The following is a 25,482-nucleotide window of genomic DNA, read 5'->3' on the forward strand; positions in this document are numbered from 1 at the left end:
ATGGAGCTGCCTGAGGTGGGAAAAGAGAAAACTGTGACATCACAGTGGCCAAGGGAGCCTTCCAGGAGGAAGAAGCATCTCCCAGGGTCAGGGCTTCTAAGAGCAGCTGGGGAAGACAAGGACTGGAATTTGGATTTGGCCACCTGGGGGTATTTTCTGAACTTGGAGGAGCATTCTTGGGGAGTTGGAGTTGGGGGATGCCCCTATGATGCTTGCAACGGCTGAGGACTCCAAACCTGCAGAGTCTGTCCGGAAACAGTTCAGACCTGGGCAGTGGGATGGGAAAGGGGGCCTCTCTGTCTAGGGACTTGGGCTCCAATGTAATTGGATATGCTACACTGTGGCTGGCCACAGACCAACACGAGAGATGGACCACAAGAGGCCTGGGGTAGGTAGCCTTTCTTACCTGTATAGCCAAGAATGGAAGGATGAGGGGGTTCCTTCTGCCTCCTCCTTGGTACGGGTACGAGCACCTCCACCTCCATCCCCACTCTGTCCTTTCTCCCAGGAGCAGCTGGCCAGAGAGTAACACGACTCCAGCCGGACATGGTCATGACTATTCCAGCCTGCAAGGTCATGCCTCTGGCCCAGCTAGGACTCCTAGGGGAAAGGAAGTGCCTGGTCTTCCGCCTTTTCCCTGCAAGTCTGAACCCTGTGTGGACAGAAGGAGGAGGACCCCATAAGGTAGGGGTATTGGGGTACTCGGGTGCCTGGGAAGATCCAGGCCTGGCCTGTAGGTGACAAGGTCTTTTCCAAAACCGGGGAAACCCTCTCTGGTTCCCGAAGGTCCTCCCTTCCCTATTCCCTGAACAGCTGGGTGCCAAGAAGCCCCTGTCTTGAGGACAGAGAGACTGCAGTCTAGCCTCCCCAGGCCTAGGCAGTCTCCAACATCACAGCCACAGCTCAGGAACTGGCCTGGCTTCCTCCCAGGCCCAGAAGGCCCCAGCTGGCCACCTCCCTTTGTTTGTCTTGGGAGGCACAACTGCTAGGCAAACAGGGAAGGGGAATCCCTATTCGGCCTCTCTGTTCAGCCCGCTGTTACCCAGGCCCAGGCCTCTGGTGCCCACTGAGGCCTGGCTCCTTCCTGGCCCTTTGTGTGGAAGGGACACAGGGCACGAGTGGGTACAGAGAACACCCAGGGCTTTCCGAAAAAATTGCCCAGGCCCCCCACAGATGAGATAGGAGCTATGTGGTTCGGTAAACCTCAGTTCCAGCTACAGGCAAATGGGATTAACTGGGCACTTACTGTGTTGGGGCCCTGGCTTAGTGCTTTGCATGTCAGAGCCCTCCAGATACTGTCTGGCCATCCTACGGGGTCCTATCAGGATCTCGAGTTTCCAAAAGAGAAAACAGGCTTGGGGTCATAAGGGAAGGAAGTTAGCAGAGGTGGTAATCCCACGCAGATCTCTCTGACCCCCAAATCATGATCTTTTTTTTTCCTGAGACAGGGTCTCGCTTTGTTGCCTAGGTTGGAGTGCAGTGGCACAATTATAGCTCACTGCAGCCTCAAATTCTGGGACTCTCATGCGATCCTACCGCCTCAGCCTCCCGAGTAGCCAGGGCTATAGGGATGTGCCACCATGCCTAGCTAATTTTTAACTTTTTGTAGAGATAGGGTCTTGCTATGCTGCCCAGACTAGTCTCAAACTCCTGGCTTCAAGTGATCCTTCTACCTCAGTCTCCCAGAGAGCTGGGATTATAGGCATAAGCTACTGCGCCTGGTCCCCAACTGTGCTCTTAATCATAGCTCATTTCTCTTAGTGGAGCCACAGGGGAAGGTGGTAAGGGGCTTGAGCAGGAACTCTACCTCTCACCTCTCTTTTCTGTCTCCCAGAGACCACATCGCTGTTCCAGACCCTCCCCATGGATGAGGTCCTGCCCCTGATGCCTTGGGAGACCCTGTTGGCACAGGGCAGTCCCCAGGGCTCGCCTGCCCTCCCAGCTGGGCAGCAAAAGCAGCAGCCACAGGGTGACAGGGCCCAGGGCCTGGCCTCTGAGTCCTGGAAGCTCCTGGAAGTGCCCATCATTCACATAACACCATGCGGTGATGGGGAGTCCCCTGCCTGCACCCCAACCCTCCAACGCCGGCAGCAGCTGAGGACGCCAGACCCGCAGAGTCTGTCCCAGGACAGGTCAGACCTGGGCAGTGGGACGGGAAAGAGGGTCTCTCCGTCTAGGGAGGGTTCTCTCTGTCAAGGGTGGGGTCCTTGTGGCTGTGGGTCAGAGCGCAACCTTAGCCCCACAGAGGGCTGACTCAAAGCCGCGAAACAGATGCACAAACAAAAGGTAAAAACTGAGGGTGTGCATTGGGACAACCAGCTATGAGTGAGCTCAGCTGAGCTCTGCCTAGTAAGAATGGAGGGGAAGCTGGGTGCAGTGGTTCATGCCTATAATCCCAGCACTTTGGGAGGCCGAAGCTGGTGGATCACCTGAGGTTAGCAGTTCAAGATCAGCCTGGCCAACATGGTGAAACCCTATCTTGACTAAAAATACAAAATTAGCCAGCAATGGTGGTGGGCACCTGTAATTCCAGTTATTCAGGAGGCTGGGGCAGGCGGTTCGCTTGAACCTGGCAGGCAGAGGTTGCAGTGAGCCGAGATCGCGCCACTACTCCATCCTGGGCGACAGAGCAAGACTGTCTCAAAAAAAAAAAAAAAAAAAAAACTAGTGGATGGGTGGAGGTGAACCCCACCCAGTGTTTTTCAAACTGTGGGTCAAGACCCATTTAAGGGACATAAAACTAATATAGTGAATTGCAATCAGCCCTTTTTTTCCTTTTTGAGACAGCATCTCTCTCTGTCACCCAGGCTGAAGTGCAGTGGCACGATCTTGGCTCACTGCAACTTCCATTGCTCCCCCCTCCACCCAGTAGCTGGGACCACAGATGTGCACCACCACACCCGTCTATTTTTTTGTATTTTTAGTAGCGATGAGGTCTGACCATGTTGCCCAGGTTCGTCTTGAACTCCTGAGCTCAGGTGATGCACCCTCCTCAGCCTCCCAAAGTGCTGAGATTGTGAGGCGCAGCGCCCAACCGCAATCAGCACTTCTTTATCCAAATCAACATAAAATAGAATTGCAAATAACACCATGCATAAGGCCTAGTGAGGGTAAGTGTGGTTTCTTACAACTTCCGTGGCATTATGTGTATTTCTGAGTGCGTGCTGGAAGCCCATGTGAAAGGTATTCCTGCTATAGATCACAGGCAAAAAAAAAAAAAAAAAAAAAAAAAAGAGAGAAGAAGAAGAAAACAAAGAAAAAAAAAAGTTTAAACACAACTTCTGCAAAGAAACACTACCTCTGGTACAAGGAGACAGAAAATGGGAGGTTCAGGGCCACAGGGGGAAGAGGAAAGAACTTACTGACCCTGAACAGAAGAAGTAGCCACTGTGGTTTCTTCCAACAAGGGACACTCGATAAGAGTTAAAGTTTATGAAGCAGAGCTTTGTGCATGGATGTGGAGAAATCGCAGAAACACTGATGATGGGGGAGAGCAAGTTGCAAATGAAACAGAGGAAGCCTAATCATGTATCTTTTAAAAAGGACACTGGATAATGGGCGATACTGTTGGTGGATGCCTCCTGATGTAGAAAAAGGACAGAAAAGTGCACAGGGGCCAGGCGTGCTGGCTCATGCCTGTAATCCCAGCACTTTGGGAGGCCAAGGCAGACAGATCACCTGAAGTCAGGAGTTCGAGACCAGCCTGGCCAACATGGTGAAACCCCATCTCTACTAAAAACACAAAAATTAGCCAGGCGTGGTAGCGCGTGCCTGTAATCCCAGCTATTCAGGAAGCTGGGGCAAGAGAATCGCTTGAACCCAGAAGGTGGAGGCTGCAGTGAGCCGAGATTGAGCCACTGAATTACCCCAGCCTGAGCGACTGAGCAAGACCTTGTCTCAAAAAAAAAAAAAAAAAAAAAAGCACAGGAAGGAAACACACCAACTGCAGGGCAGGCAGCAGGCTCCTTGGCGGACACGGGAAGGGAAAGGAGGGATGGGGAGCCAGGCCTTTGGTTGTAACTGTAATCATTTATTTCTTTTAAAACAAGGACCTGAAGCAAAATGGCAAAATGTCCACATCTATTCTATATAGGTACAGGGGACACAAAGGACCATTATATTTTTCCTTTTTTTTTTTTTTTTGAGATGGAGTCTTGCTCTGTTGTCCAGGCTGGAGTGCAGTGGCCTGATCTTGGCTTACTGCAACCTCCACCTCCCGAGTTCAGGCAATTCTCCTGCCTCAGCCTCCTGGGTAGCTGGGATTATAGGCGCAAGCCACTATACTTGGCTAATTTTTTTGTATTTTTAGTAGAGATGGGGTTTCACCATGTTGGCCAGGCTGATCTCGAACTCCTGATCTCAGGTGATCCACCCGCCTTGGCCTCCCAAAGTGCTGGGATTACAGGCATGAGCCACTGCGCCCGACCTGAAATAAATATTCTTTAATTAACAAAGTAAAAGCATTACAGAAGAAACAGACCAAAGAGAAATCTAAAGAGATCAGTTGGACAGAGGAAGGTGGTGGGAGGAGGGGCTCTTTGACATTGGCGGGTGGGAGGCAGCAAATGTCAGATGGGGGATGGGGGGTTTGGGGGGTGGGGAGTAGCATGGGAGGTAGGGCATGGTGGGGGTGGGGGGGGTGGTGCTGTCCAAACAGAGGGAATAGTCGATGCAAAGGTCTTGGAGGTGCCTGGTGAGTTAGTAGAACAGCGGGAAGGCTGGATGGAGGGCATGAGCGGGGTTGGGGGGTGAGATGACGAGCTGAAGTCAGAGAGCTGACAGGGGCCTTGGGTGCCAAGGTGAGGACTTTGCTTTTACCTGGAGTGAGGTACAGCTGGGGCAGAGCTCTGAGCCAGGAGGGTTGTTACCTGACTCAGGTGGTCCCAGGCTCTCTCTGGCTGCAGGTGAGAACAGACAGTAGAGGCAGGGATGGGAGCAGGGAGATCAGGCAGGAGACTGCTGGGATGTCCAGGCAGGAGAGGATGGAGGCTGGGCCAGGGTGTGGGCAGTGGAGGAAGAAGAGTTTAGAATCTGGAGCGATTTGATTTTATACGTGGAGCCCACAGAGTTTGTGACAGATTGGATGCGGTGTGAAAGAAAGGAGAGGGTCAGGAAAGACTCCGAGGTTCTGGGCCTGCCATTCATCAAAATGGAGAAGTCAGGTGGGGTTCTCTTGCAGGAGGAGGGGAAGGGTTGATGTAGAGCGATGGGAAGGGAGTTTTTTCAAAAGACGCGGGGACAGCGTACCCTGGAGAGCGCTGGGGAGCCACGGCCCGGAGCTGTGAGGTGGGACTCGCATTTCTGAGCGGTTGGGCCAGAAGTCCAGGACACCACGACTCTGACCTCTTGCAGAGTGGGGGACGCAAGTTATGGCGTCAGAGCAGGATCGAATCCAACTCTGCCGCCTACCTACCGGGTGACCCCAAGTCACTTCCCATCTTACAGGCCGGGCTTCTCCTTCCGTAAAAGGACTGCTTTTGCCCGTTCCTGCGCTGTCCCCGGGAAAAGCCCTTACCACCGAGTCAGTGGGACTCCCAGCATTGGGATGATGAGCCCAAGGTCTGAGCACAGATAAGAGCTAGGGAGGCTGGATTCTGACTTGGTACTTGGACGGGCCGACCGAGACTGGGAAGTCCCTAGAAACGGAGGCACACGACCTCCTGGGACCAGGAACCCGGGCTCAGAGACTGGGAGAGGGAAGGAGGAGGCCAAACAGCCCCACCCCTTCCCGCCAGCTTCGGGCTCCCTCCCCCATACACACACCTCAGTTTCCCAGCATCTCCAGTCCTCCCCCACCTTCGCCCCGGCTCTCAGGTTCCTCCTTGGGAGGTCCGGGAGCTCCTGGCCAGGGGCATAGTAGTTGCTGAGGACCCTTTTCTAGGTACTAGGGAAGGTGGCTCCCCAGCCTGCGGCAGGCAGCTGCCTCCACGATGTTTGGTTTTAATAAAGTCTCTTTGTCTCCTTCTCTGTCTCTCTGCCCCTCTGTTGCCCCTTCTCTGTCCAGTCCCTCCCTCCCCGGCTTCTCCCTCCTTCTAGGCCTCGGCCGCCCCTCCCCGCCTTCCCTCCCGGGCGGGGGGCGGCGCCGTGACGCGGCGGGGCGGGGGAAGGAAGGGGGTGTCGCTGACGCCGCGGCGGCCTCCGGCGGCTCCGGCCTTTTGTGCGGGCGGTTGGGTCGGGTGGGGGCGGCGGCCGCGGAAGGCCAGGCCGGTGCCCTGCGGGGACGCCCAGCGCAGCCCAGCCCCGCGCAGCCCGGCCCTGCCTTGCCCTGCCCCGCGCCCGGGGCGCGCCCGCCGCGCCGCATCCATGTTCGAGTAAGGACCCGGCGGCCGGGGCTCAGGGACCGGGCGCGCCGGGGAGGCCACCGGAGGGAGGGGGCGCCGCGGGCTCGGGGAGGGAGCGGCGCGGCCGCTGCAGAGGTCGGGGGCCTCTGCACGTGGCCCCGGCCTGGGCGATGGGGGTGGGGGCGGGGCAGGGGTCCCCCGGGCGAGGGGTGCAGCTGGGGGGTGGGGCGCGGACGCAGGGCAGGGCCTGAGGTCTGGGTCGCCACTGCCGGCCAGCGACGCACTGGATTGCGGGGTTTGGCTGGGGGCCCGCGGGCTCATCTGGCGGGGAGGGCGGCCTGCGGGCAGGGCCCCCAGGCCTGGCACCCCTCTGCCTGGTAAGCGAGGGGTGAACGCGAGGCAGAACTGGGGCTCCGGCCTGGGATGGAGGGAGTATCGGGACCAGCCCAGGCCCACAGGCCGCGGAGCTCTGGGCGCGCCCGGAGCAGCCCCCTCCTGGCTGGTCCCCCTCCCACCGTCCTTGACTGTTGTGGGTCTCGCGGCTGCCGGGGGTGGGGGCTTCCTGCGTCTCCCCAGGACCGCGTGCTTGAGATCATGGGGGGCGGGGGGTCCTGTGTGCTCGGAATTGACTTCTTACTCCCCTTCCGGTCCAGGTGGGCGCATGTGCTTCCGACTGTGAATTGTCTTGCCAGTGTGTGTACGTGTGTCTGGGGCTGCTAGCCTGCAGCAGCTTTGGGCCTCTGATAGGGTTCCTGCGTGTAACTTACCATTAATTCTGACCGCGGCTCTGTGTGTTACTGTAAGTTACCTGTGTGTGTCTGGGGTTCCAAGTCTGTGGCTGTGAGCAGCTGGTTGTGTGTGTGTCCTGTGTCTCATCCCATCTGTGGCTCCCTGTGCAAATATAAATTACCCCTGTGTGTCTGAGTGTGACGTTGGAGTGTGTGTATGTGTGTCTGGAGCTACTGTGTATAGCAGCCCTGATCCCTCTTGGGCTGTGTGTGTTTTACCATTAATTCCATCTGCGGCTCCAAGCGTGGCTGTAAGTTACCAGTGTGCTTCCCATTGTGACTTAGTGGTGTGTGTACAAGTGTGCCTGGGGCTCTGGGTTCTACTGTGACCCTCTGTGCCTGCATATGCCTGTAATTTAGCTCTGAAACTCTCTCTTTTTTTTTTTTTTGAAACAGAGTCTGGCTCTGCCACCCAGGCTGGAGTGCAGTGGTGCTATCTCAGCTCACTGCAACCTCCGCCTTCTGGGTTCAAGCGATTCTCCAGCCTCAGCCTCCCTAGTAGCTGGGATTACAGGCGCATGCCACCATGCCTGGCTAATTTTTGTATTTTTGGTAGAGATGGGGTTTCCCCACATTGGCCAGGCTGGTCTTGAACTCCTGACCTCAGGTGGTCCACCCGCCTCAGCCTCCCATAGTGCTGAGATTACAGGTGTGAGTCACCGTGCCTGGCTTGAAACTTATTTAGCTCTGTGTGCCAATGTAAGTTACCTGTGTGTGTCCATTTGTGACATTGTCGTGTGTCTGGGGCTCTGTGGGTGTGACTGTAACTTACATCTGATTCCATTTTTGTGTGAACATTCCCTTGTGTATCCCTTTGTGACAGTATTGAGTGGTGCCTAGGCCTCTCTGTGTACAGCTGAGACCCTCTGGTTTTGTGTGTGTGTGTGAACAGTGTGAGACCCCTTGTGGCTCTGTGGGCTTGGGACCCTCCCTTCTAAGATCCTGGGAGTACCTAGGGCACTTTGGAGGGCATAATGATAACAGACGATGTCCACCTGTTACAGTTGGTATAGCATGTGCCACACATTATTCCGCTACCTGGCCGCTTTGTCCTCGAGATCCACACCCCGCTTGGCTGCATTATTCCCAAGTCCTGCTTGACTGTGTGAGCCCCTGGGCTCTCCAACAGCTTCAGCCACTGACACCTCCACCTCTTGCCACTGTATTTTTTCTTTTTATTTTCTTCTTCTTTTTTTTTTTTTTGAGACGGAGTCTCGCTCTGTTGCCCAAGCTGGAGTGCAGTGGCCGGATCTCAGCTCACTGCAAGCTCCGCCTCCCGGGTTCACGCCATTCTCGTGCCTCAGCCTCCCGAGTAGCTGGGACTACAGGCGCGCGCCACCTCGCCCGGCTAGTTTTTTGTACTTTTTAGTAGAGACGGGGTTTCACTGTGTTAGCCAGGATGGTCTCGATCTCCTGACCTTGTGATCCGCCCGCCTCGGCCTCCCAAAGTGCTGGGATTACAGGCTTGAGCCACCGCGCCCGGCTATTTTCTTCTTTTTTTTAGACGCAGTCTCACTCTGTCGCCCAGGCTGGAGTGCTGTAACTCGATCTCGGCTCACTGCAACCTCCGCCTCCTGGGTTCAAGCGATTCTCCTGCCTCAGCCTCCCAAGTAGCTGGGATTACAGGCGCTTACCACCACACCTGGCTAATTTTTGTATTTTTAAGTAGAGATGGGGTTTCACTATGTTGGTCAGGCTGGTCTCGAACTCCCGACCTCAAGTGATCCACCCACCTCGGCCTCCCAAAGTGCTGGGATTACAGGCATCAGCCACTGCGCCCAGCCCCTTGCCACTTTAGAAGTAGCCTTTGCTCTGTCTTCCCTGCCAGACAGTGAGCCCCATGCAGGCACAGGGACAACTCAGTAGGGATGTTGGCAGACCGTGGGACCTGATTTACCTGGGACTATGTATGTGTCACCTGGGGTCTTTTGGGACCAGTCTCACAGTATGGCTGTCTTCAGCTCTTGGCTGAGACTTCCTCCTGCCTGTGTGTGTGAATATAATTTATCGGGGACTTTCTGTGAGTCACTGTTTGTTTCTGTGACCCTCTGCAGCTCTGTGTGTGTGTGCACACATGCATGTGTCTGGATAACTTTTCTGGGAAATTGCCACGTGACTGTAGCAGACTAGCAATGCTGCAGGGGTGTGTGTGTGTGTGTGTAATTTGTGGCTCTCTGTAGCATACCTGTGATGCTGTTGCTCTGTGCGTGTGTGCATGTGCGTGTGTGTGTGTGTGTGTGTGTGTGTGTGCATATGAGAGAGAGAGAGGAAAGAGACTCCTTGCAATTGTAGGGAAATGCAGTTTACCCCTGACACCTACTGTGTGACTCCCATTGAGGGTCCCTTTTATGCACACCTGTGGATGCATCTGCCCTTTTCTGACCAGAGGCAGCTCTAGGCCCATTGGGGCCTAGGAAGTTGGAGGTCAGGTGTCTGCTGCAGCAAAACCCTATCCCTTCCGAGTCTCCCCACCCCTATAACAGCCCCCAGGCTCCTCCCTTCACTCTGCCTTCAGCTAGCCTGGTTGGGGAACCCCAGGGCCCGCCCTTGAGTGCTTCCTCTTTGCCCAGCCCTGGAGCAAAAACTGGGGGCGTGGTCCCTGCCCTGTCTGTGTGCCTTGGGCCTCTCCTCAGGCTTCCTTCCCCCAGGCCCTGCCCTTAGACCTGTGGTTGTGGGAAAGTAGGGCAGGTCTGTGTTTCAGGCTAGAGGGCTGAGAAAAGCAGGCAGGGGAGGATGTGGTCCCTGATACTTAAGAGTCCCTCCCTGCTCACCAGTGCTTTCTGGGTGAAGCCAAACTCCTGACCAGGATCACCAGGCCTGTGCACCTCCACTGCTCCCCCAGCCCCACTGGCCACCTCACTCATGCTCAGACCTGCCAGGCTCAGTCCTGTCCCTGAACTTGATGTTCTGCACCTGGAACAGTCTCCCAGCCTTTGCCACATCTGTTCTTTGTCCTCAGGTGAACAAGTGGGCTTCATTCGGGGAGGCTTTTGCTGACTCTTACTAAAGAAATTGGTTGGGCACAGTGGCTCATGCCTTTAATCCCAGCACTTTGGGAGGCCAAGGTGGGAGGTTCACTTGAGTTCAGGAGTTTGAGACCAGCCTGGGTAACATAGCAAGACCCCATCTCTACAAAAACTTGAAAACTCAGCTAGGCATGGTGGTGTGAGACTGTAGTCCCAGCTACTTGGGAAGCTAAGGCTGGAGGATTGCTTGAGCCCAAGAGTTTGGTCCTGGAGTGACCTGGGAGGCTGAGGCTTGAGAATTGCTTGACCCCAGGAGTTCGGAGCTGCAGTTAACCATGATTTCGCCAGTGTACCGCAGTGACAGAGTGGGTGACAGAGTGTGACCTTGTCTCTAAAAAAATTTTAAAAGCATCTCTGCCCCCCTAGTTGTCCCATCCCTTATCTCTGTGGTCCTCAAACTTGAATGTGCATCAGAATCTCTGGCCCCACCCAAGTTCTGATTCAGGAGGTTGGAAGTGGTCCTGGACTCTGCCTTTTGAATACCTTCCAAGTCCTGCCTGCTGCTCTCTGGGGACCATTCTGAGCAGTATTGCTTTATGGCGTTTACCAGTGTCTGAGGTCGCCATCCCTGCTCATTTGTTTTCTTACTGATGGTCTGTGTTTCCCTGTTACAGCATCAGGTCCCTGCAGGCAGGGGCTTGTATTGGCTTTGCTCACTTCCTTGTGGCAGGTGCACGGTATTTAGAGGTGACAGGCTGGAGTTGAGGGTCAGTCATGGAGGCTCCTAACATCAGGCATAGTGCTTGTGAGGTCCCTGTCAGGGTCAGCAGAGCGTCATGGACAGCGGTACACTGGGCTGGCAGCCGGGCTGTACACTCCATTTTAGTCTGCCAGTCCCTGCGGGAGGAGAAGCAGCAGAGTTAAGGTGCCTTTCAGGTACTGGGCTTTGTGGATTTGCCTCACCTCCATCTCTGTGCAACCCTAGGAGGTGAGCACTGTAATTCCCATCATACCCAAGAGGAAACTGAGGCACAGGAGGCTTCAGACACTGGCTCAGGGTCACATGGAAAGGACGCGGCTGTACTTGACTAGAAGCTCCTTGGACCGTGGGGCCCACACTCCAGGCTGCTGCCCCAGAGACCTGCGGGTCCAAGGAGTCATGCACCAAGTTCTATGAGGGGTGGGGGAGGAGGGCCGATCACCCAGGCCAATCTCAACAGTAAGTGCTCACGGAGCACCTCCTGTGCGCCAGGCCTTGCTCTAGGTGATGGGGACACTCACATCGTGGGTGGGGGGTACGGTGGGGAGAGATGGGTAAGAACTAGGGGAAATACTGAAGGTCCCGGGAGGCAGCAGGGAGATGCGCTTTGCAGAAAGAGAGCAGGGAGGAGGGGGATCGGGAGGGCGGGGTAGGGGGTGTTAAATAGGGAGGTGGGGAAGGTGTCCACTGAGCAGAGACCTGAGGGAGGTCGGGGAGCCCTGTGGATTTGGATGGCTGGGAGGAAGGGCATTTTGAGCAGAGGCACTGGCCAAGGCAGGAGATGGGAGAGGGAGTGCAGGGCTGATGAGGGCAGAGAGAGACCAGGCAGGAGGGCCCTGATGGACTCAGGTGATCCCTGGCTCCCTCCGACTGCAGATGGGGGTAGGGATGGGAACAGGGAGACCAGGGAGGAGGCTGCTGGGATGGCCCAGGGGAAAAGCAGTGGCCTGGGCCACTGGCTATTTAATTATTTTATTCATTTATTTTATTCCATACATTTATTTTATAAGTGTTACATGAATGCCTACCCTGCATCCTGTCCCACACTGTGCTGGGGACAGAGCAGTGACCCACAGACGCATGAGGGACTTGGACCTGTCATCGGAGAGTGATGGCCCAGAGTAGTCTGGGATGGGAGCTGCCCAGGGGACTGTGGGGTCACGCATGAGCCAAAGTCCTGAAGGCAAATAAGGATTTACTAGACAAAGAAGAACTACGGTCTGGACAGACAGAATGGCATGTATTAAGGCTTGGAGTTAAGAGAGACAACTTTGAGTTGCCCCAGGTGGTGGAGGGAATCTCACCTGCACCCCAGAATACATCGAGGCCCCCAGATGGGAATCCTGCCTTGAAATAAACCAAGCCTGTGGCCAGGTGCAGTGGCTCACACCTGTAATCTCCTAGCTCTTTGGGAGACTGAGGCAGGTGGACTGCGTGAGCTCAGGAATTCGAGACCAGCCTGGGCAACGTGGTGGAACCCTGTCTCTACTAAAATACAAAAAATTAGCCAGGCGTGGTGGTGGGTGCCTGTAATCCCAGCTACTCGGGAGGCTGAGGCAGCAGAATCACTTGAACCTGGGAGGCGCAGGTTGCAGTGAGCTGAGATAGTGCCACTGCACTCCAGCCTGGGCGACAGTGTGACTCTTTGTCTCCAAAAAAGAAAGAAAAAAGAAATAAGCCAGGCCTGTATCCTACGGCAAGTGGTTTGCCGCTTTGAGCTACTTTCCTCCTCTGTAAAGCAGGCATGGTTAATAGTATCAAAGGCACCGGCTTGAGAAATAATACAGTTAATCATACGGAGAGCTTGACATAGTTCATGATAAGGAGTCAACAAAGAATGTGCTTTTAAGGTTCCCGACGCCATCCCCACAGTCCTTATTACAGTTCATGTTTGCACAGTCAAGTTGGGAGTGTCCTGTTTGTTCAGTGTCTGCCTCCCCACCAGAGGGCTCATTCCCCAAGGGCAGGGGGCTGTGTCCAGTGGGCTCTGCTGATGCCAGCTCCAGCCAGCGTGCAGATTATTCATTTAGCCTCCAGTGTTTATTGAGCATTCGCTATGTGCCTAGAGTTTTGGGCTCTAGGGACCGGGTGGTAACCAAGACCTCCTGAAGGTCACAGTCTGGGTAGACAGTAAACAAACAATAAATAAGCAGGACACTCTAGATAACCTGAGGTGTGGCAATGGAGGTGACTGCCTTAGGCTGGATAATGGGGAAGGAGAGTATTTGAGCTGAAGGGGACAGAGCCAGTGATGCCGGGCCATGGAAGGACATTCAGGCGGAGAGACTACTAGTGTGGAGGCCTTAGCATGGGAATGAGGTTGTAGAGCTTAGGGACAAAAGCAGGCTGGGATGGCCAGGGTGGAGGGAGGACAGGGAGAGGGAGGTCAGCGAGGTTACAGGGCCAAATCACCACACCAGGGTGAGGTCTTTGCTTTTACCTGGAGTGAGATGCAACCAGGGCAGGGCTCAGACCTGACTCAGAGAGTTACAGGCCCCCTCTGGTTGTCGGACACCAGGGAAGAGGCTGCTGGGATGTCCAGGCTGGAGGTGATGGAGGCTGGAGCAGGGAGGAATGGGTATAATAAAAATAATGGATGCCAGGCACGGTGGCTCACACCTGTAATCCCACAATTTTGGGAGGCCGAGGCAGGCGGATAACCTGAGGTCAGGAGTTCAAGACCAGCCTGGCCAACATGGTGCAACCCCATCTCTACAAAAATTAGCTAGGCATGATGGTGGGTGCCTGTAATCCCAGCTACTAGGGAGGCTGGGGCGGAAGAATCGCTTGAACCCGGGAGGCGGAGGTTGCAGTGAGCTGAGATCGTGCCATTGCACTCCAGCCTGGGCGACAGAGCGAGACTCCATCTCAAACTAAAAATAATGGAAATAGGGCTGGGTGCAGTGGCTCACACCTGTAATACCAGCACCTATGGTAGTGTCCAAAGTGGGAGGATCACTTGAGGCCAGGAGTTTGAGAACGGCCCGGGCAACATAACTAGACCCTATCTGTACAAAAATGTTTTAAAAATAAAAAAGCTGGCCGGGCGCGGTGGCTCAAGCCTGTAATCCCAGCACTTTGGGAGGCCGAGACGGGCGGATCACGAGGTCAGGAGATCGAGACCATCCTGGCTAACATGGTGAAACCCCGTCTCTACTAAAAAATACAAAAAAAAAACTAGCCGGGCGAGGTGGCGGGCGCCTGTAGTCCCAGCTACTCGGGAGGCTGAGGCAGGAGAATGGCGTAAACCCGGGAGGCTGAGGCAGGAGAATGGCGTAAACCCAGGAGGCGGAGCTTGCAGTGAGCTGAGATCCGGCCACTGCACTCCAGCCTGGGCGGCAGAGCGAGACTCCGTCTCAAAAAAAAAAAAATAAATAAATAAATAAAAATAAAAAAAATAAAAAAAATAAAAATAAAAAAGCTGGTGCAGGGGGGTGCAGCCGTAGTCCCAGCTACCCGGGAGGCTGAGGCAGGAGGATCTCTTGAGCCCAGGAGCTTGAGGCTGCAGTGAGCCATGATTGTGCCACTACACTCCATCCTGGGTGACAGCGAGACCCTATCTCTAAAAATAAAAATAAGAATAAATAATGGAAATAGATTTTGAAATGAGAGATGAGGAAAATAAGAAAGATGCTTAGGGTTTAGCTCCAATAACTGAGTGGAAAGTTGCTGTTCAATAAATATTTGTTGTATGAATTAGGAATTTAACTTAAAAAAATAGCAGGTATAGGCCAGGCATGGTGGCTCCACGCCTGTAATCCCAGCATTTTGGTAGGCTGAGGTGGGCAGATCACTTGAGGTCAGGAGTTTGAGACCAGCCTGGCTGACATGGAGAACCTGTGTCTCTACTAAAAATATAAAAATTAGCCAGGCATGGTAGTGTGATCCTGTAATCCCAGCTACTCAGGAAGTTGAGGCAGGAGAATCACTTGAACCCAGGAGGAGAAGGTTACAGTGAGTTGAGATCACACCACTACACTCCAGCCTGGGCGACAGAGCAAAAAACTCCGTCTCAAAATAAAACAAAACATAGCAGGTGTCATCAAGAGCTCTCTATGTGCCATGCTCTGTTAGAATTACTTTACGTGGGCTGGGCATGGTGGTTCATGCCTGTAATTCCAGCACTTTGGGAGGCTGAGGCCGGAGGATCGCTTGAGGCCAGGATTTTGAGACCAGCTTGGGCAACTTAGGAAGACCCCATCTCAAAAAAAATTAAAGTGTGCTGGGCACGGTGGCTTGCACCTGTAATCCCAGCACTTGGGAGGCCGAGGTGGGCGGATCATGAGGTCACGAGTTCGAGTCCAGCCTGGCCAACATGGTGAACCCCCATCTACTAAAAATACAAAAGTTAGCCATGTGTAGTGGCAGGAACCTGTAGTCCCAGCTACTCGGGAGGCTGAGGCAGGAGAATCAGTTGAACCCAAGAGGTGGAGGTTGCAGTGAGCTGAGATCATGCCACTGACTCCAGCCTGGGTGACAAAGCAAGACTCAAAAAATAAATAAATAAAACAAAGTAAAATAAAGGAAGTGCTTCACATGTCCTGGTTTGTTTAAGCCCCAAAACAACCAGATGAGGACATGTATTTATCATCCCTGAATTACTGATGAAGTAACCGTAGCACAAAGATGTTAAGGAGCATGTTCTGAGTCTCACTGCTGGGAAGAGGAACGGGATGGCTGGGTGGATGGGTGTGTATTCAGGGATCAGTGGGTGGGCCTCTGAAAATAGGCCTGTCCCCGAACCCCAGCCTGTTTCTTCCAGTTAACACTTCTCTTCCTCTTCCTGCCCTCAGCACCACACCCCACTCTGGCCGGAGCACGCCAAGCAGCTCCCCATCGCTCCGGAAGCGGCTGCAGCTCCTGCCTCCAAGCCGGCCCCCACCTGAGCCAGAACCAGGCACCATGGTGGAGAAGGGGTCGGATAGCTCCTCAGAGAAGGGTGGGGTGCCTGGGACCCCCAGCACCCAGAGCCTAGGCAGCCGGAACTTCATCCGCAACAGCAAGGTTGGTGCAAACCCAGGTGGGGTGGGGAGAGGGCTGGGGGTGCTGGCGGTGATCTAGGGGCTCATCCTGACTCCTCTCCTTTCCTTTGCAGAAGATGCAGAGCTGGTACAGTGTAAGTGTCTGGGCAAGGGGCTTGCTGGAGGGTTGGGAGGACAGGGTGCTGGGCCAGGAGCCCCAGGCTGCAGCAGTCAAGGAGCACGTGCTGAGATGGAGTGGGTGCAGACCTAGGGTCACATTCTGTGCTGTTATTTTTGTGCTGTGTGACCTTGGGTAAATTACTTAACCTCTCTGGGCCTCTCTCTGTCCTTGAGAAGCAGCTCCACCTTACAAGGCTGGAGGGAACATTGAATGAGTCAGTGATGCTGGTGGGTGCTTGGTGCAGGGCCTGGCTTACATAAGAAATCTGTAAATGGCAGCTGTCACTGCGGTTACTGGTGTGTTGTGTGCATTGGAATCTGTCAGGGACTTAAGAGGCTGAGGGGGTTCCAGGAGCTTTGTGAGGCAGAATTGGGAGTGTGAACCCCCATCCAGATTCTCACCTCCCAAACTTCCTCAGATGCTGAGCCCCACTTACAAGCAGCGTAATGAGGACTTCCGGAAACTGTTCAGCAAACTCCCTGAGGCAGAACGCCTTATTGTGGGTGAGTCCCGGACCCCAGTCCCAGCTCCTAGCCTGGCCCTGTGACTCCCCGCCAGCCCACGGGCGCCAGCACAGCCTCGTAACTCGGGTGTCCTCCTGTCTCTCCCCGACCACTCTCAGATTACTCCTGCGCCCTGCAGCGCGAGATCCTGCTCCAGGGCCGCCTCTACCTCTCCGAGAACTGGATCTGCTTCTACAGCAACATCTTCCGATGGGAGACCACCGTGAGCCCACGGCAGGGCGGGGTGCAGGGGCGGGGGCCCTCACACCCAGGCCCCACCCTGCTCCTATTGACCATTCTGCTGTCCTCAGATCTCCATCCAGCTGAAGGAAGTGACATGCCTGAAGAAGGAAAAGACGGCCAAGCTGATCCCCAACGCCATCCAGATCTGTACAGAGAGCGAGAAGGTGACGGAGGACCCGGTGACGGGACCACGCGGTCCCCGCTCTCAGCAGGCCACCTCCCCCAACTATGCAGAGCCCCGTTTGTTCTGCATCCTGAGTTCTCTCCGTGCTGTCCCCTTCTCTCTGTTCTCCCGGCCCAGGCGCCCATCACCCCTGACCTGATCCCTGCACCAGCCTCTCCTCTCTTTCCCTGCAACCTGTCACCTCACACAGCTGCTCAGGAACAGCAGAAATAGTAAAACTCTTCCATGCATGTGGCACCTCAGCCGCCCCTCCCTTCGTCAGTCTCCCCTGATGCTGTGTCCTGTCCCTGTCATTGTGGCCTTATGTCCGTTAGTTGCAAGATGGCTTTCTCACCAGCAGTCCAACAAGACGGGGGACAGGTGTAGGGGACACTTCACAGCAGACTTCCCTTTGTGTTTTGTTGGTTAAAAGTGGATCTGGCCAGGTGCAGTGGCTCATGCCTGTATTCCCAGCATTTTGGGGAGGCTGAGGCGGGAAGATTGCTTGAGCCTAGGAGATTGAGGCTAACCTGGGCAACATAGTGAGACCCTGTCTCTAAAAAAATCCCCAAAAATTAACCGGGTGTGGTAGCACACACCTGTAGTCCCAGCTACTCACTCAGGAGGCTGAGACGAGAGGATGGCTTGAGCCCAGGAGGTTGAGGCTACAGTGAGCCATGATCACACCACTGCACTCCAGCCTAGGTGACAAAGCCAGACCTCATCTCAAAAAAAAAAAAAAAAGATCAACTGACTATTCTTCGTGGCAAAGGAGGCTGGGAAAGTTCCCTGGGCTTCCCCCATGATATCCCAGCCTCTCTGGGCTGACCCTGTCTAGAGATGCATCTGTCCGCTCCCTGGACTGGGAGCTCCAAGGACAGGACCAGCGGCCGTCTCCCCATCCCAGTGATTCTGGCATTGTCCAGCGCAGGGCCGGGCGCAGGACAGACCTTCTGTGGAACTAATGCAGAGGTGAATTAGTGGATTCATGAGGACAAAGATGTGGCATCAGCGCAGATGAGGGTGCCGCTTCTCCGCCTCTGTCCTGGTCTCTCCCCAACCTGCTCACACCTCTGTCTCTCTCCCTGACAGCATTTCTTCACTTCCTTTGGGGCCCGTGACCGCTGCTTCCTCCTCATCTTCCGCCTCTGGCAGAATGCGCTGCTTGAAAAGGTGGGCCTGGGTGAGGCCTGGGTGGGGATGGGGAGTTCCCAGGGGGACAGTGGAGCCAGGGACCCCAGAACTTGCCGAGCTGTAGGCAGCCCAGCTCTTCTCCATGATCACCAGGCCCGATGCCCCTGCAGCACCTCCCTGGGCCCCACCTGACCCTGAAGCTGAGTCTCTGGCAAAGGGACATGAATTGGTGTAAACTGTCATAATTCTTCCCTGGGGCTGGGAATGATTTTCACCCTGAAGGAAGTCCAGGTTCCACTGGCAGTGGGGGAGCGTGGAGCGTGGATAGAGGTTGGGTGGTCATCATAGGATACCGGCTATGGCTGGCCCACAGCACCTCAGAGAGCCCCAGCCCCGTCCTCTGGCTGAGCGGCACTCACGTGCTGCCTTCTTGGAGGCTCTGATCTCCCTGGGGCAGGCAGGAGTGCTGAGGGTCCCATTCAGCATCCTGAGAGAGGGACAGAGCACAGTCAGACCCTAAGGAGGACAGGGCAGAGCCCCGGAGTTCCAGCCCCTTCCCCTGGGGCAGGTGATTGAACCCCATCTGTCAAATGGGAGCCATCCCCACTTCACAGCACCCAGAATTGTGCCCAGAATAAGTACGCAGTCATGTCAGCTCTTATGAGCAGAGTAGCCCAGAGTAGGGTCACATCTCAGCACTGCCACTTCCTGGCAGGACCTCAGCATGTCACCTTGCACTTCTCAGCGCCATTGTCTTAAAAGGATGATGAGGTTAGCACCTACTTTCCAGATGGTTATGAAGACACAGTGAGTTAGCACATCTGTAAAGCGGTTAGAAGAATGCGCCTAGTTGACAAGGCGGCAAATGTCTGCTGCTATGATCACTTACTGTTATCTGCCATCACTGTCATTCAGCCACTCTGGCCGTGGGTGGCTGAAAGCCCAAGGCTCCCGAGGACACCTGGGAAAAGATTCAGGGGGGCAGGATGGCATAGGGGTGGGAGCCTCAGCCCTGGAGTCTGGCAGGGCTTGACCAAGTCACTTGGTGACCTTGAGCACATGACTTTCCCTACATGACTTCCCCTTCCTGGGCCTCCATATTCTCTGTAAAAATGGGAACATTCATGGCTGGGCGTGCTGGCTCACACCTGTAATCCCAGCACTTTGGGAGGCCGAGACGGGTAGATCATGGTGCCCACGAGGTCAGGAGTTCGAGTCCAGCCTGGCCAACGTGATGAAACCCCATCTCTACTAAAAATGCAAAAATTAGCTGGGTGTGATGGTGGGCACCTGTAATCCCAGCTCCTTGGGAAGCTGAGGTAGGAGAATCGCTTAAACCCAGGAGGCAGAGATTGCAGTGAGCTGAGATCATACCACTGCACTCCAGCCTGAGCGACAGAGCCAGACTCCATCTCAAAAAATAAAAAAATAAAAAAAAGTTATAAAAACAAGGGGAACATTTTCTGGCCAGAGTATTGTGGGGATTTGGGAGGTGGGAGGTTTGAGTTCTGGGCGCAGGGCCTGGAGGGGCTGTAGCAGGGGTTTCCCTTGTGCTGGGGCCAGGTCTGGTGCGGGAGATTGTGGCTGCCTCCTTGTGGAAGCCAGGGGAACTGCGGTGGGCCGGGCTCTGCCTGGGGTGAGATGGAAGCCAACCCCAGATCCTGCCTCTCCAGACGCTGAGTCCCCGCGAGCTCTGGCACCTGGTGCATCAGTGCTATGGCTCAGAGCTGGGCCTCACCAGTGAGGATGAGGACTATGTCTGCCCCTTACAGCTGAACGGTTTGGGGTGAGTTGGAGGTCAAGGGAGGTTGAAGGGTTCGGGGGAGAACAGGACGGCCGGCGTGCAGAGTTACTGGAGTGTTGGGGGGCCTGAGGTGGTTGTACGAAGTCTGGGGGATTCAGGAGGGTGTGTGGGGTCTCATGGACACAACAGTCCTGCTTCCTCCCCTTCCCCACAGGGCCCCCAAGGAAGTGGGAGATGTGATCGCCCTGAGCGACATCACCTCCTCGGGGGCAGCTGACCGAAGCCAGGAGCCAAGCCCAGTGGGTTCGCGCCGTGGCCGCGTCACGCCCAACCTTTCCCGAGCCAGCAGCGACGCAGACCATGGGGTGAGTGGTGGGGTGGAAGGGGGGTGGGATACTGATAGGGAGAGACAGGAGGGCTGGGGGGGGTGCAGTGGGAGAAGGACAGCCTGACAGATTTGGAGGGGAATGAACAGAGGGACAGGGGAGGCCTGGATGGAGTGATGGGATGGGGAGGGGAAGACGCGCATGGAACAGATAGGAAAAGAGAGACAGGGAAGAGAGGGGACAGACAGAAAGGACGAGAGACAGAAGGGGTGGGAGACGGGTGGATAGATGAAGCAGCAGACAGACAAATGGACAGGACAGGTAAGAAAGCTTATGGCCCGGGCATCTGAAACAAGCCTGGCAGGGGCTGAGAGGGGCCCTCATCTGGGTGGCCCCAGGCCACTCGCAGCTCAACCGCGAGCCCTCGGTACACACACCACCGAGGGTCTGCACAGGCTCTGGAATCCTTGTGGCCAGTGTGGACTTGGGAGCCCTGGGGCTGGGATGGAGGTGGCCAAGGCTGCATCAGGCCTTTCTCTGCAGGCAGAGGAGGACAAGGAGGAGCAGGTAGACAGCCAGCCAGACGCCTCCTCCAGCCAGACAGTGACCCCGGTGGCTGAACCCCCGAGCACAGAGCCCACCCAGCCTGACGGGCCCACCACCCTGGGCCCCTTGGATCTGCTGCCCAGCGAGGAGCTGTTGACAGACACAAGTAACTCCTCTTCGTCCACTGGGGAGGAAGGTGAGGCAGGCGGGCCCGATTCATTTGCCTCCGGTACTTGCAAGCCTCTCTTAGTCTTAAGCAAGAGGGGATGGATTAGCTGGCGGCACTTGAGAATCCAGGGGCAGGCGGGATGGCGTTCAGGCACTGTTGCTAGAAATCTCTGTCTTTACCCAGCTTTGAAGGCAGCATGGCAGGGTGAACACGAGCACAGACTGAAGGCAGCTTGCCAGGATTCAGATCGTAGTCACACCACTTCCTGACCATGTCACGTGGGCAAATTGTGTAACTTCTCTGAGCTTTGCTTTCCTCCTCTGAAAACGGGGTTAACAATGATTAATACCCACTTCACAGGGTTGTTGTTAAGAGACTATAAATGAGGCCGGGTGCGATGGCTCACACCTGTAATCCCAGCACTTTGGGAGGCCAAGATGGGAAGGATTGCTTGAGGCCAGGAGTTGGAGAACAGCCTGGGCAGCAAAGCAAGACCCCATTCTGTACAAAAAAGAAAAGAAAGAAAAAGCTAGTTGTGGTGCACACCTATAGTCTCAGCTACTTGGCAGACCAAGGCAAGAGGATCCCTTGAGGCCAAGAGTTTGAGACAAGCCTGGGCAATATAGTGAGACCCCTGTCTTTACAAAAAAATTAAAAAATTAGCCAGGCATGGTGTCATGCACCCTGTGTAGTCTCAGCTACTGGGGAGGCTGAGGCAGGAGGATTGCTTGAGCCCGGGAGTGAGCTATGATCGCACCACTGTACTCCAGCCTGGGCAACAGAGCGAGACCCTGTCTCTAAAATGAACAAAGGGAGAGAATTAAGTGATTCCATACATCTAAAGCACTTGTGCCAGTTAGTAAATGTTGACTATTAGTATTTCTATTATCATTATTATATTCATTTTCTCTCTCCACTAAGTCTCAGGTAGCCTCTACTCTTGTGTCTTATGGGGCAGAGATGGCCTCAGCCCTGCCCCAGCCCAGCCCAGTGAGAGAGAGCAGCCTATTTTTCCCAGTGTCTACAGCCAACACCCTAGGCTTGGCTCTGATTGGGCCATCTTGAGAGCATGCCTGCCCCTGAACCAATCACTGTGGTTGATCAGCTAGACCTGGGCCACCTACTCACCCCTGAACCAATTGCTGTGCTCCTAGGCTGATGCTCCCAGGAGTGCGTGCTATCCCGTAATGAATCCTTGTGAGTTAAGTCTCAGGGCCTAGGTGTGTTCTCCACCCAGAACCAAGCACAGTGGCTCTGACTGTCTGGACCTGGAGCACATGCCAACCCTCAGCCCATCCCTGAGTCACAGGAGGGCTCTGGGTCAGTGTCCTGCTCTGCTCCAGGAGGTTGGGTCTGCCCCTGCACCCTACAAGGCCTGGGAGTGGGGAGGCATGGCCCAAGGAGGGAGGGAAGAGTGGAGGCAGTTGTCATCCCCAGCTCTCCTCTGTCTCTAGCGGACCTGGCTGCCCTGCTTCCTGACCTCTCCGGCCGCCTCCTTATCAACTCTGTCTTCCATGTGGGCGCTGAGCGGCTCCAGCAGATGCTCTTCTCGGACTCGCCCTTCCTCCAGGGCTTCCTACAGCAGTGCAAGTTCACAGGTCAGTGGGTGCATGAAGGAGAGGCCGAGGTTACCCAGGTGCAGGGGAGGGGTGAGAAAGGGTAGCCCAGGACAGGGGAAGGCACTGCTAGCCAGTGCGGCTGGGTGGGGTGCTGAAAAGCAACGTTTCTGAGACCAGAAGCAGTTCTGCCTGTTACTAGCTGGGTAGGCTTGGGAGGGGTTCTGAGACTGTGCCTCAGTTTCTCCTTCTGTATAATGGGGGTATGATAATAGTACCTGGCTTATTGGTTATCATGAGATCTAAGTGAGTTCATACTAGAAAAGTGCCTGGAGCAATACCATATAGTAAGCGTTTAATAAATACAAGTTAAGAGGCTGAGGCAGGGCTGGGCGCGGTGGCTCACACCTGTAATCCCAGCACTTTGGGAGGACGAGGCAGGTGGATCACCTGAGGTCAGGAGTTCGAGACCAGCCTGGCCAACATGGCGAAACCCCGTCTCCACTAAAAATACAAAAAAATTAGCCGGTAATGGTGGCGGGCACCTGTAATCCCAGCTACTCAGGAGGCTGAGGCAGGAGAGTCGCTTGAACCTGGTAGGCAGAGGTTGCAGTGAGCCAAGATCGTACTGTTGTACTCCAGCCTGGGTGACAGAGCGACTCTGTCTCAAAAAGAAAAAAGAAAAAAGCAGGAGTGGGGCCAAGGCGGGAAGGTCATGTCAGCCCAGCAGTTGGAGACCAGCCTGGCGACATAATGGGACTCAGTCTTTACAAAAATAAAAAAAAGAATTAGCTGAGCATGGTGCTGCACACCTGTAATCCCAGCTACTTTGGAGGCTCAGGCAGGACAATTGCTTGAACCCAGGAGGTGGAAGTTGCAGTGAGCTGAGATCATGCCACTGCACTCCAGAGAGAGACTCCATAAAAACAAACAAAAGCTCCTGAGGCCTCCCCGAAGCCGAGCAGATGCCGGCATCACGCTTCCTGTACAGCCTATGGAACTGTGAACCCATTAACCTCTTTTCTTTCTTTTTTTTTTTTTTTTTGAGATGGAGTCTCACTCTGCTGCCCAGGCTGGAGTGCAGTGGCCGGATCTCAGCTCACTGCAAGCTCTGCCTCCTGGGTTTACGCCATTCTCCTGCCTCAGCCTCCCGAGTAACTGGGACTACAGGCGCCCGCTACCTCGCCCGGCTAGTTTTTTGTATTTTTTAGTAGAGACGGGGTTTCACCGTGTTAGCCAGGATGGTCTCGATCTCCTGACCTCGTGATCCACCCGTCTTGGCCTCCCAAAGTGCCGGGATTATAGGCTTGAGCCACTGCGCCCAGCCAACCTCTTTTCTTTATAAGTTTCCGAGCCTCAGGTATATATAGTAATGTAAAAACAGCCTAATACGGAGCTCCTCAGCCTGACACGCCAGCCCCTTTAGGACATAAGCATAGTTTTGGGGGCCTTGTAGCCCCACAACACGAGGCACAGTCGTCCTGACTCTGCAGGAGATACTACATGTCTCATCAATATAGAAAAAGACACAGAGAAACTCCCATCTTACATGCTCCTCCCCTGCTTGAATCTCTTTCGTAGCCTCCCAGGTTCTTTGACTGGTCCCATGTCAACCCTTCCAGTCTCACCCAGTGCTGTGGCTGCCCCTCTCCATACCTGGCTGCTCCGTCCCAGCCTCAGGGGACTTCTCCCAATGTCGGCCTCCAGCCTCAGGGCCTTTACTGATACCACGCTGTTCTCCCGGGCTCCTCCGCCCCCACCCCCTTCCTTCCTCAGTTCCTTCTTCAGGACTTGGTTTTGATTTCATATCCTCCTGGCACCCTTCCCTGACCTTCCTCAGATCCCATATACCCCCAGATACTCAGCCTCTGCCCTTAACTCACACCATGCCAGTAGTGTGTGGTCTTTATTTATAGATGTTTCCTGTTGTTCTCAAAAGATTCTAGGTGCTAAGGACAGGAGTTCATCTATCCTGGTCTCCCACTGGCCTCCAAGCCCTGCATAGGCCTGACAGAGTGGACATTAAGTGTGTGATCATTAACATGTATTTATGTATTTATTTTTGAGTCGGGGGTCTTGTTGTCACCCCAGCTGGAATGCAGTGGCACAATCTTGGGTCACTGTAGCCTCTGCCTCCTGAGTAGCTGGGGTTCAAGTGATTCTCCTGCCTCAGCCTCCTGAGTAGCTGGGATTATAGGCGCCCACCACCACGCCCGGCTAATTTTTGTATTTTTAGTAGAGATGGAGTTTCACCATGTTGGCCAGGCTGGTTTCGAACTCTTGAACTCAAGAGTGACCACACTCAGACTCTGTTCTAGGGATACTGGGGAGCCATGGAGTGTTCTAGGCAGAGAAGGGATAGAGTCAGGCTTGGCTTTAACAAGATGCCCCTGGACCAGATGAGGAGACTGAGGCCAGACACACAAGGGAAGGCTGGGAGGGGCACCGGGCAGGCAAAGATGGGCTCCTCCTTCCTCAGCCTCCCAAATTTCCCAAAGTGCTGGGATTACAGGCATGAGCCACTGTGCCCATCTGTCTCAGGGAGCTTTTGATCATGGTGGAAGGCAAAGGGGGAGCAAGTGAGAGAGAGTGGAGGGGAGGTGCCACACACTTAAATGACCAGATCTCGGAAGAACTCACTATCATGAAGACAGCAGCAAACCATGAGGGATCCACCCTCATGATCCAAACACCTCTCACCAGGCCCCACCTCCAGCATTGGGGATTACAATTCAGCATGAGATTTGGGTGGTGACAAATATCCAAACTGTACCACACTCAGACTCTGTTCTAGGGATACTGGGGAGCCATGGAGTGTTCTAGGCAGAGAAGGGATAGAGTCAGGCTTGGCTTTAACAAGATGCCCCTGGACCAGATGAGGAGACTGAGGCCAGACACACAAGGGAAGGCTGGGAGGGGCACCGGGCAGGCAAAGATGGGCTGAACCAGGAATGACGCTCAGGAGGTTGGGTGAACACACAGTGTAGGTAACAAACTAGGGGTCTGACTAGGGGGTGTCCAGGGCAAGGCCTGGTGCTCCAGTGGGAGCCTGGAGGACCCTGGACCACCCCGAGTAGGGGCCTGAGAGATGCAGCAGGTTTGGGGAGATGCTGAGGCCGTGTGGAGCTCAGTGGGTTCGAGGGGTCCAAGGACCTTCCAGG

The 25,482-nt window shown here is 54.8% G+C and overlaps 1 protein-coding gene across 8 annotated transcripts in view; it reads left to right on the forward strand.

Moving 5' to 3' along the window:
- Window positions 1-572: 572 nt before the first annotated feature.
- The window catches only part of GRAMD1A (GRAM domain containing 1A), a 33,153-nt gene continuing 8,243 nt past the window's right edge, over window positions 573-25,482 (forward strand). For 2 of the 8 annotated variants that reach the window (XM_033225679.1, XM_033225682.1), the window contains exons 1-12: window positions 575-684; window positions 1,835-2,132; window positions 15,589-15,799; window positions 15,891-15,911; window positions 16,356-16,440; window positions 16,560-16,663; window positions 16,752-16,847; window positions 17,939-18,019; window positions 19,654-19,766; window positions 19,939-20,089; window positions 20,594-20,792; window positions 22,220-22,363. In XM_033225679.1, the coding sequence (XP_033081570.1) occupies window positions 1,864-2,132; window positions 15,589-15,799; window positions 15,891-15,911; window positions 16,356-16,440; window positions 16,560-16,663; window positions 16,752-16,847; window positions 17,939-18,019; window positions 19,654-19,766; window positions 19,939-20,089; window positions 20,594-20,792; window positions 22,220-22,363 (1,474 nt within the window). In that variant the 5' untranslated portion in view covers window positions 575-684; window positions 1,835-1,863. Of the gene's footprint in view, window positions 685-1,834; window positions 2,133-5,834; window positions 6,312-6,968; window positions 7,081-9,862; window positions 10,029-15,588; window positions 15,800-15,890; window positions 15,912-16,355; window positions 16,441-16,559; window positions 16,664-16,751; window positions 16,848-17,938; window positions 18,020-19,653; window positions 19,767-19,938; window positions 20,090-20,593; window positions 20,793-22,219; window positions 22,364-25,482 lie in introns of those variants that run through there. The other 6 variants (XM_033225683.1, XM_033225684.1, XM_033225681.1 and 3 more) reach the window with 5 other exon arrangements.

This window comes from Trachypithecus francoisi, unplaced genomic scaffold (assembly GCF_009764315.1).
Source record: "Trachypithecus francoisi isolate TF-2019V2 unplaced genomic scaffold, Tfra_2.0 Lachesis_group12, whole genome shotgun sequence".
In the NCBI taxonomy this organism is placed as follows: Eukaryota; Metazoa; Chordata; class Mammalia; order Primates; family Cercopithecidae; genus Trachypithecus; species Trachypithecus francoisi.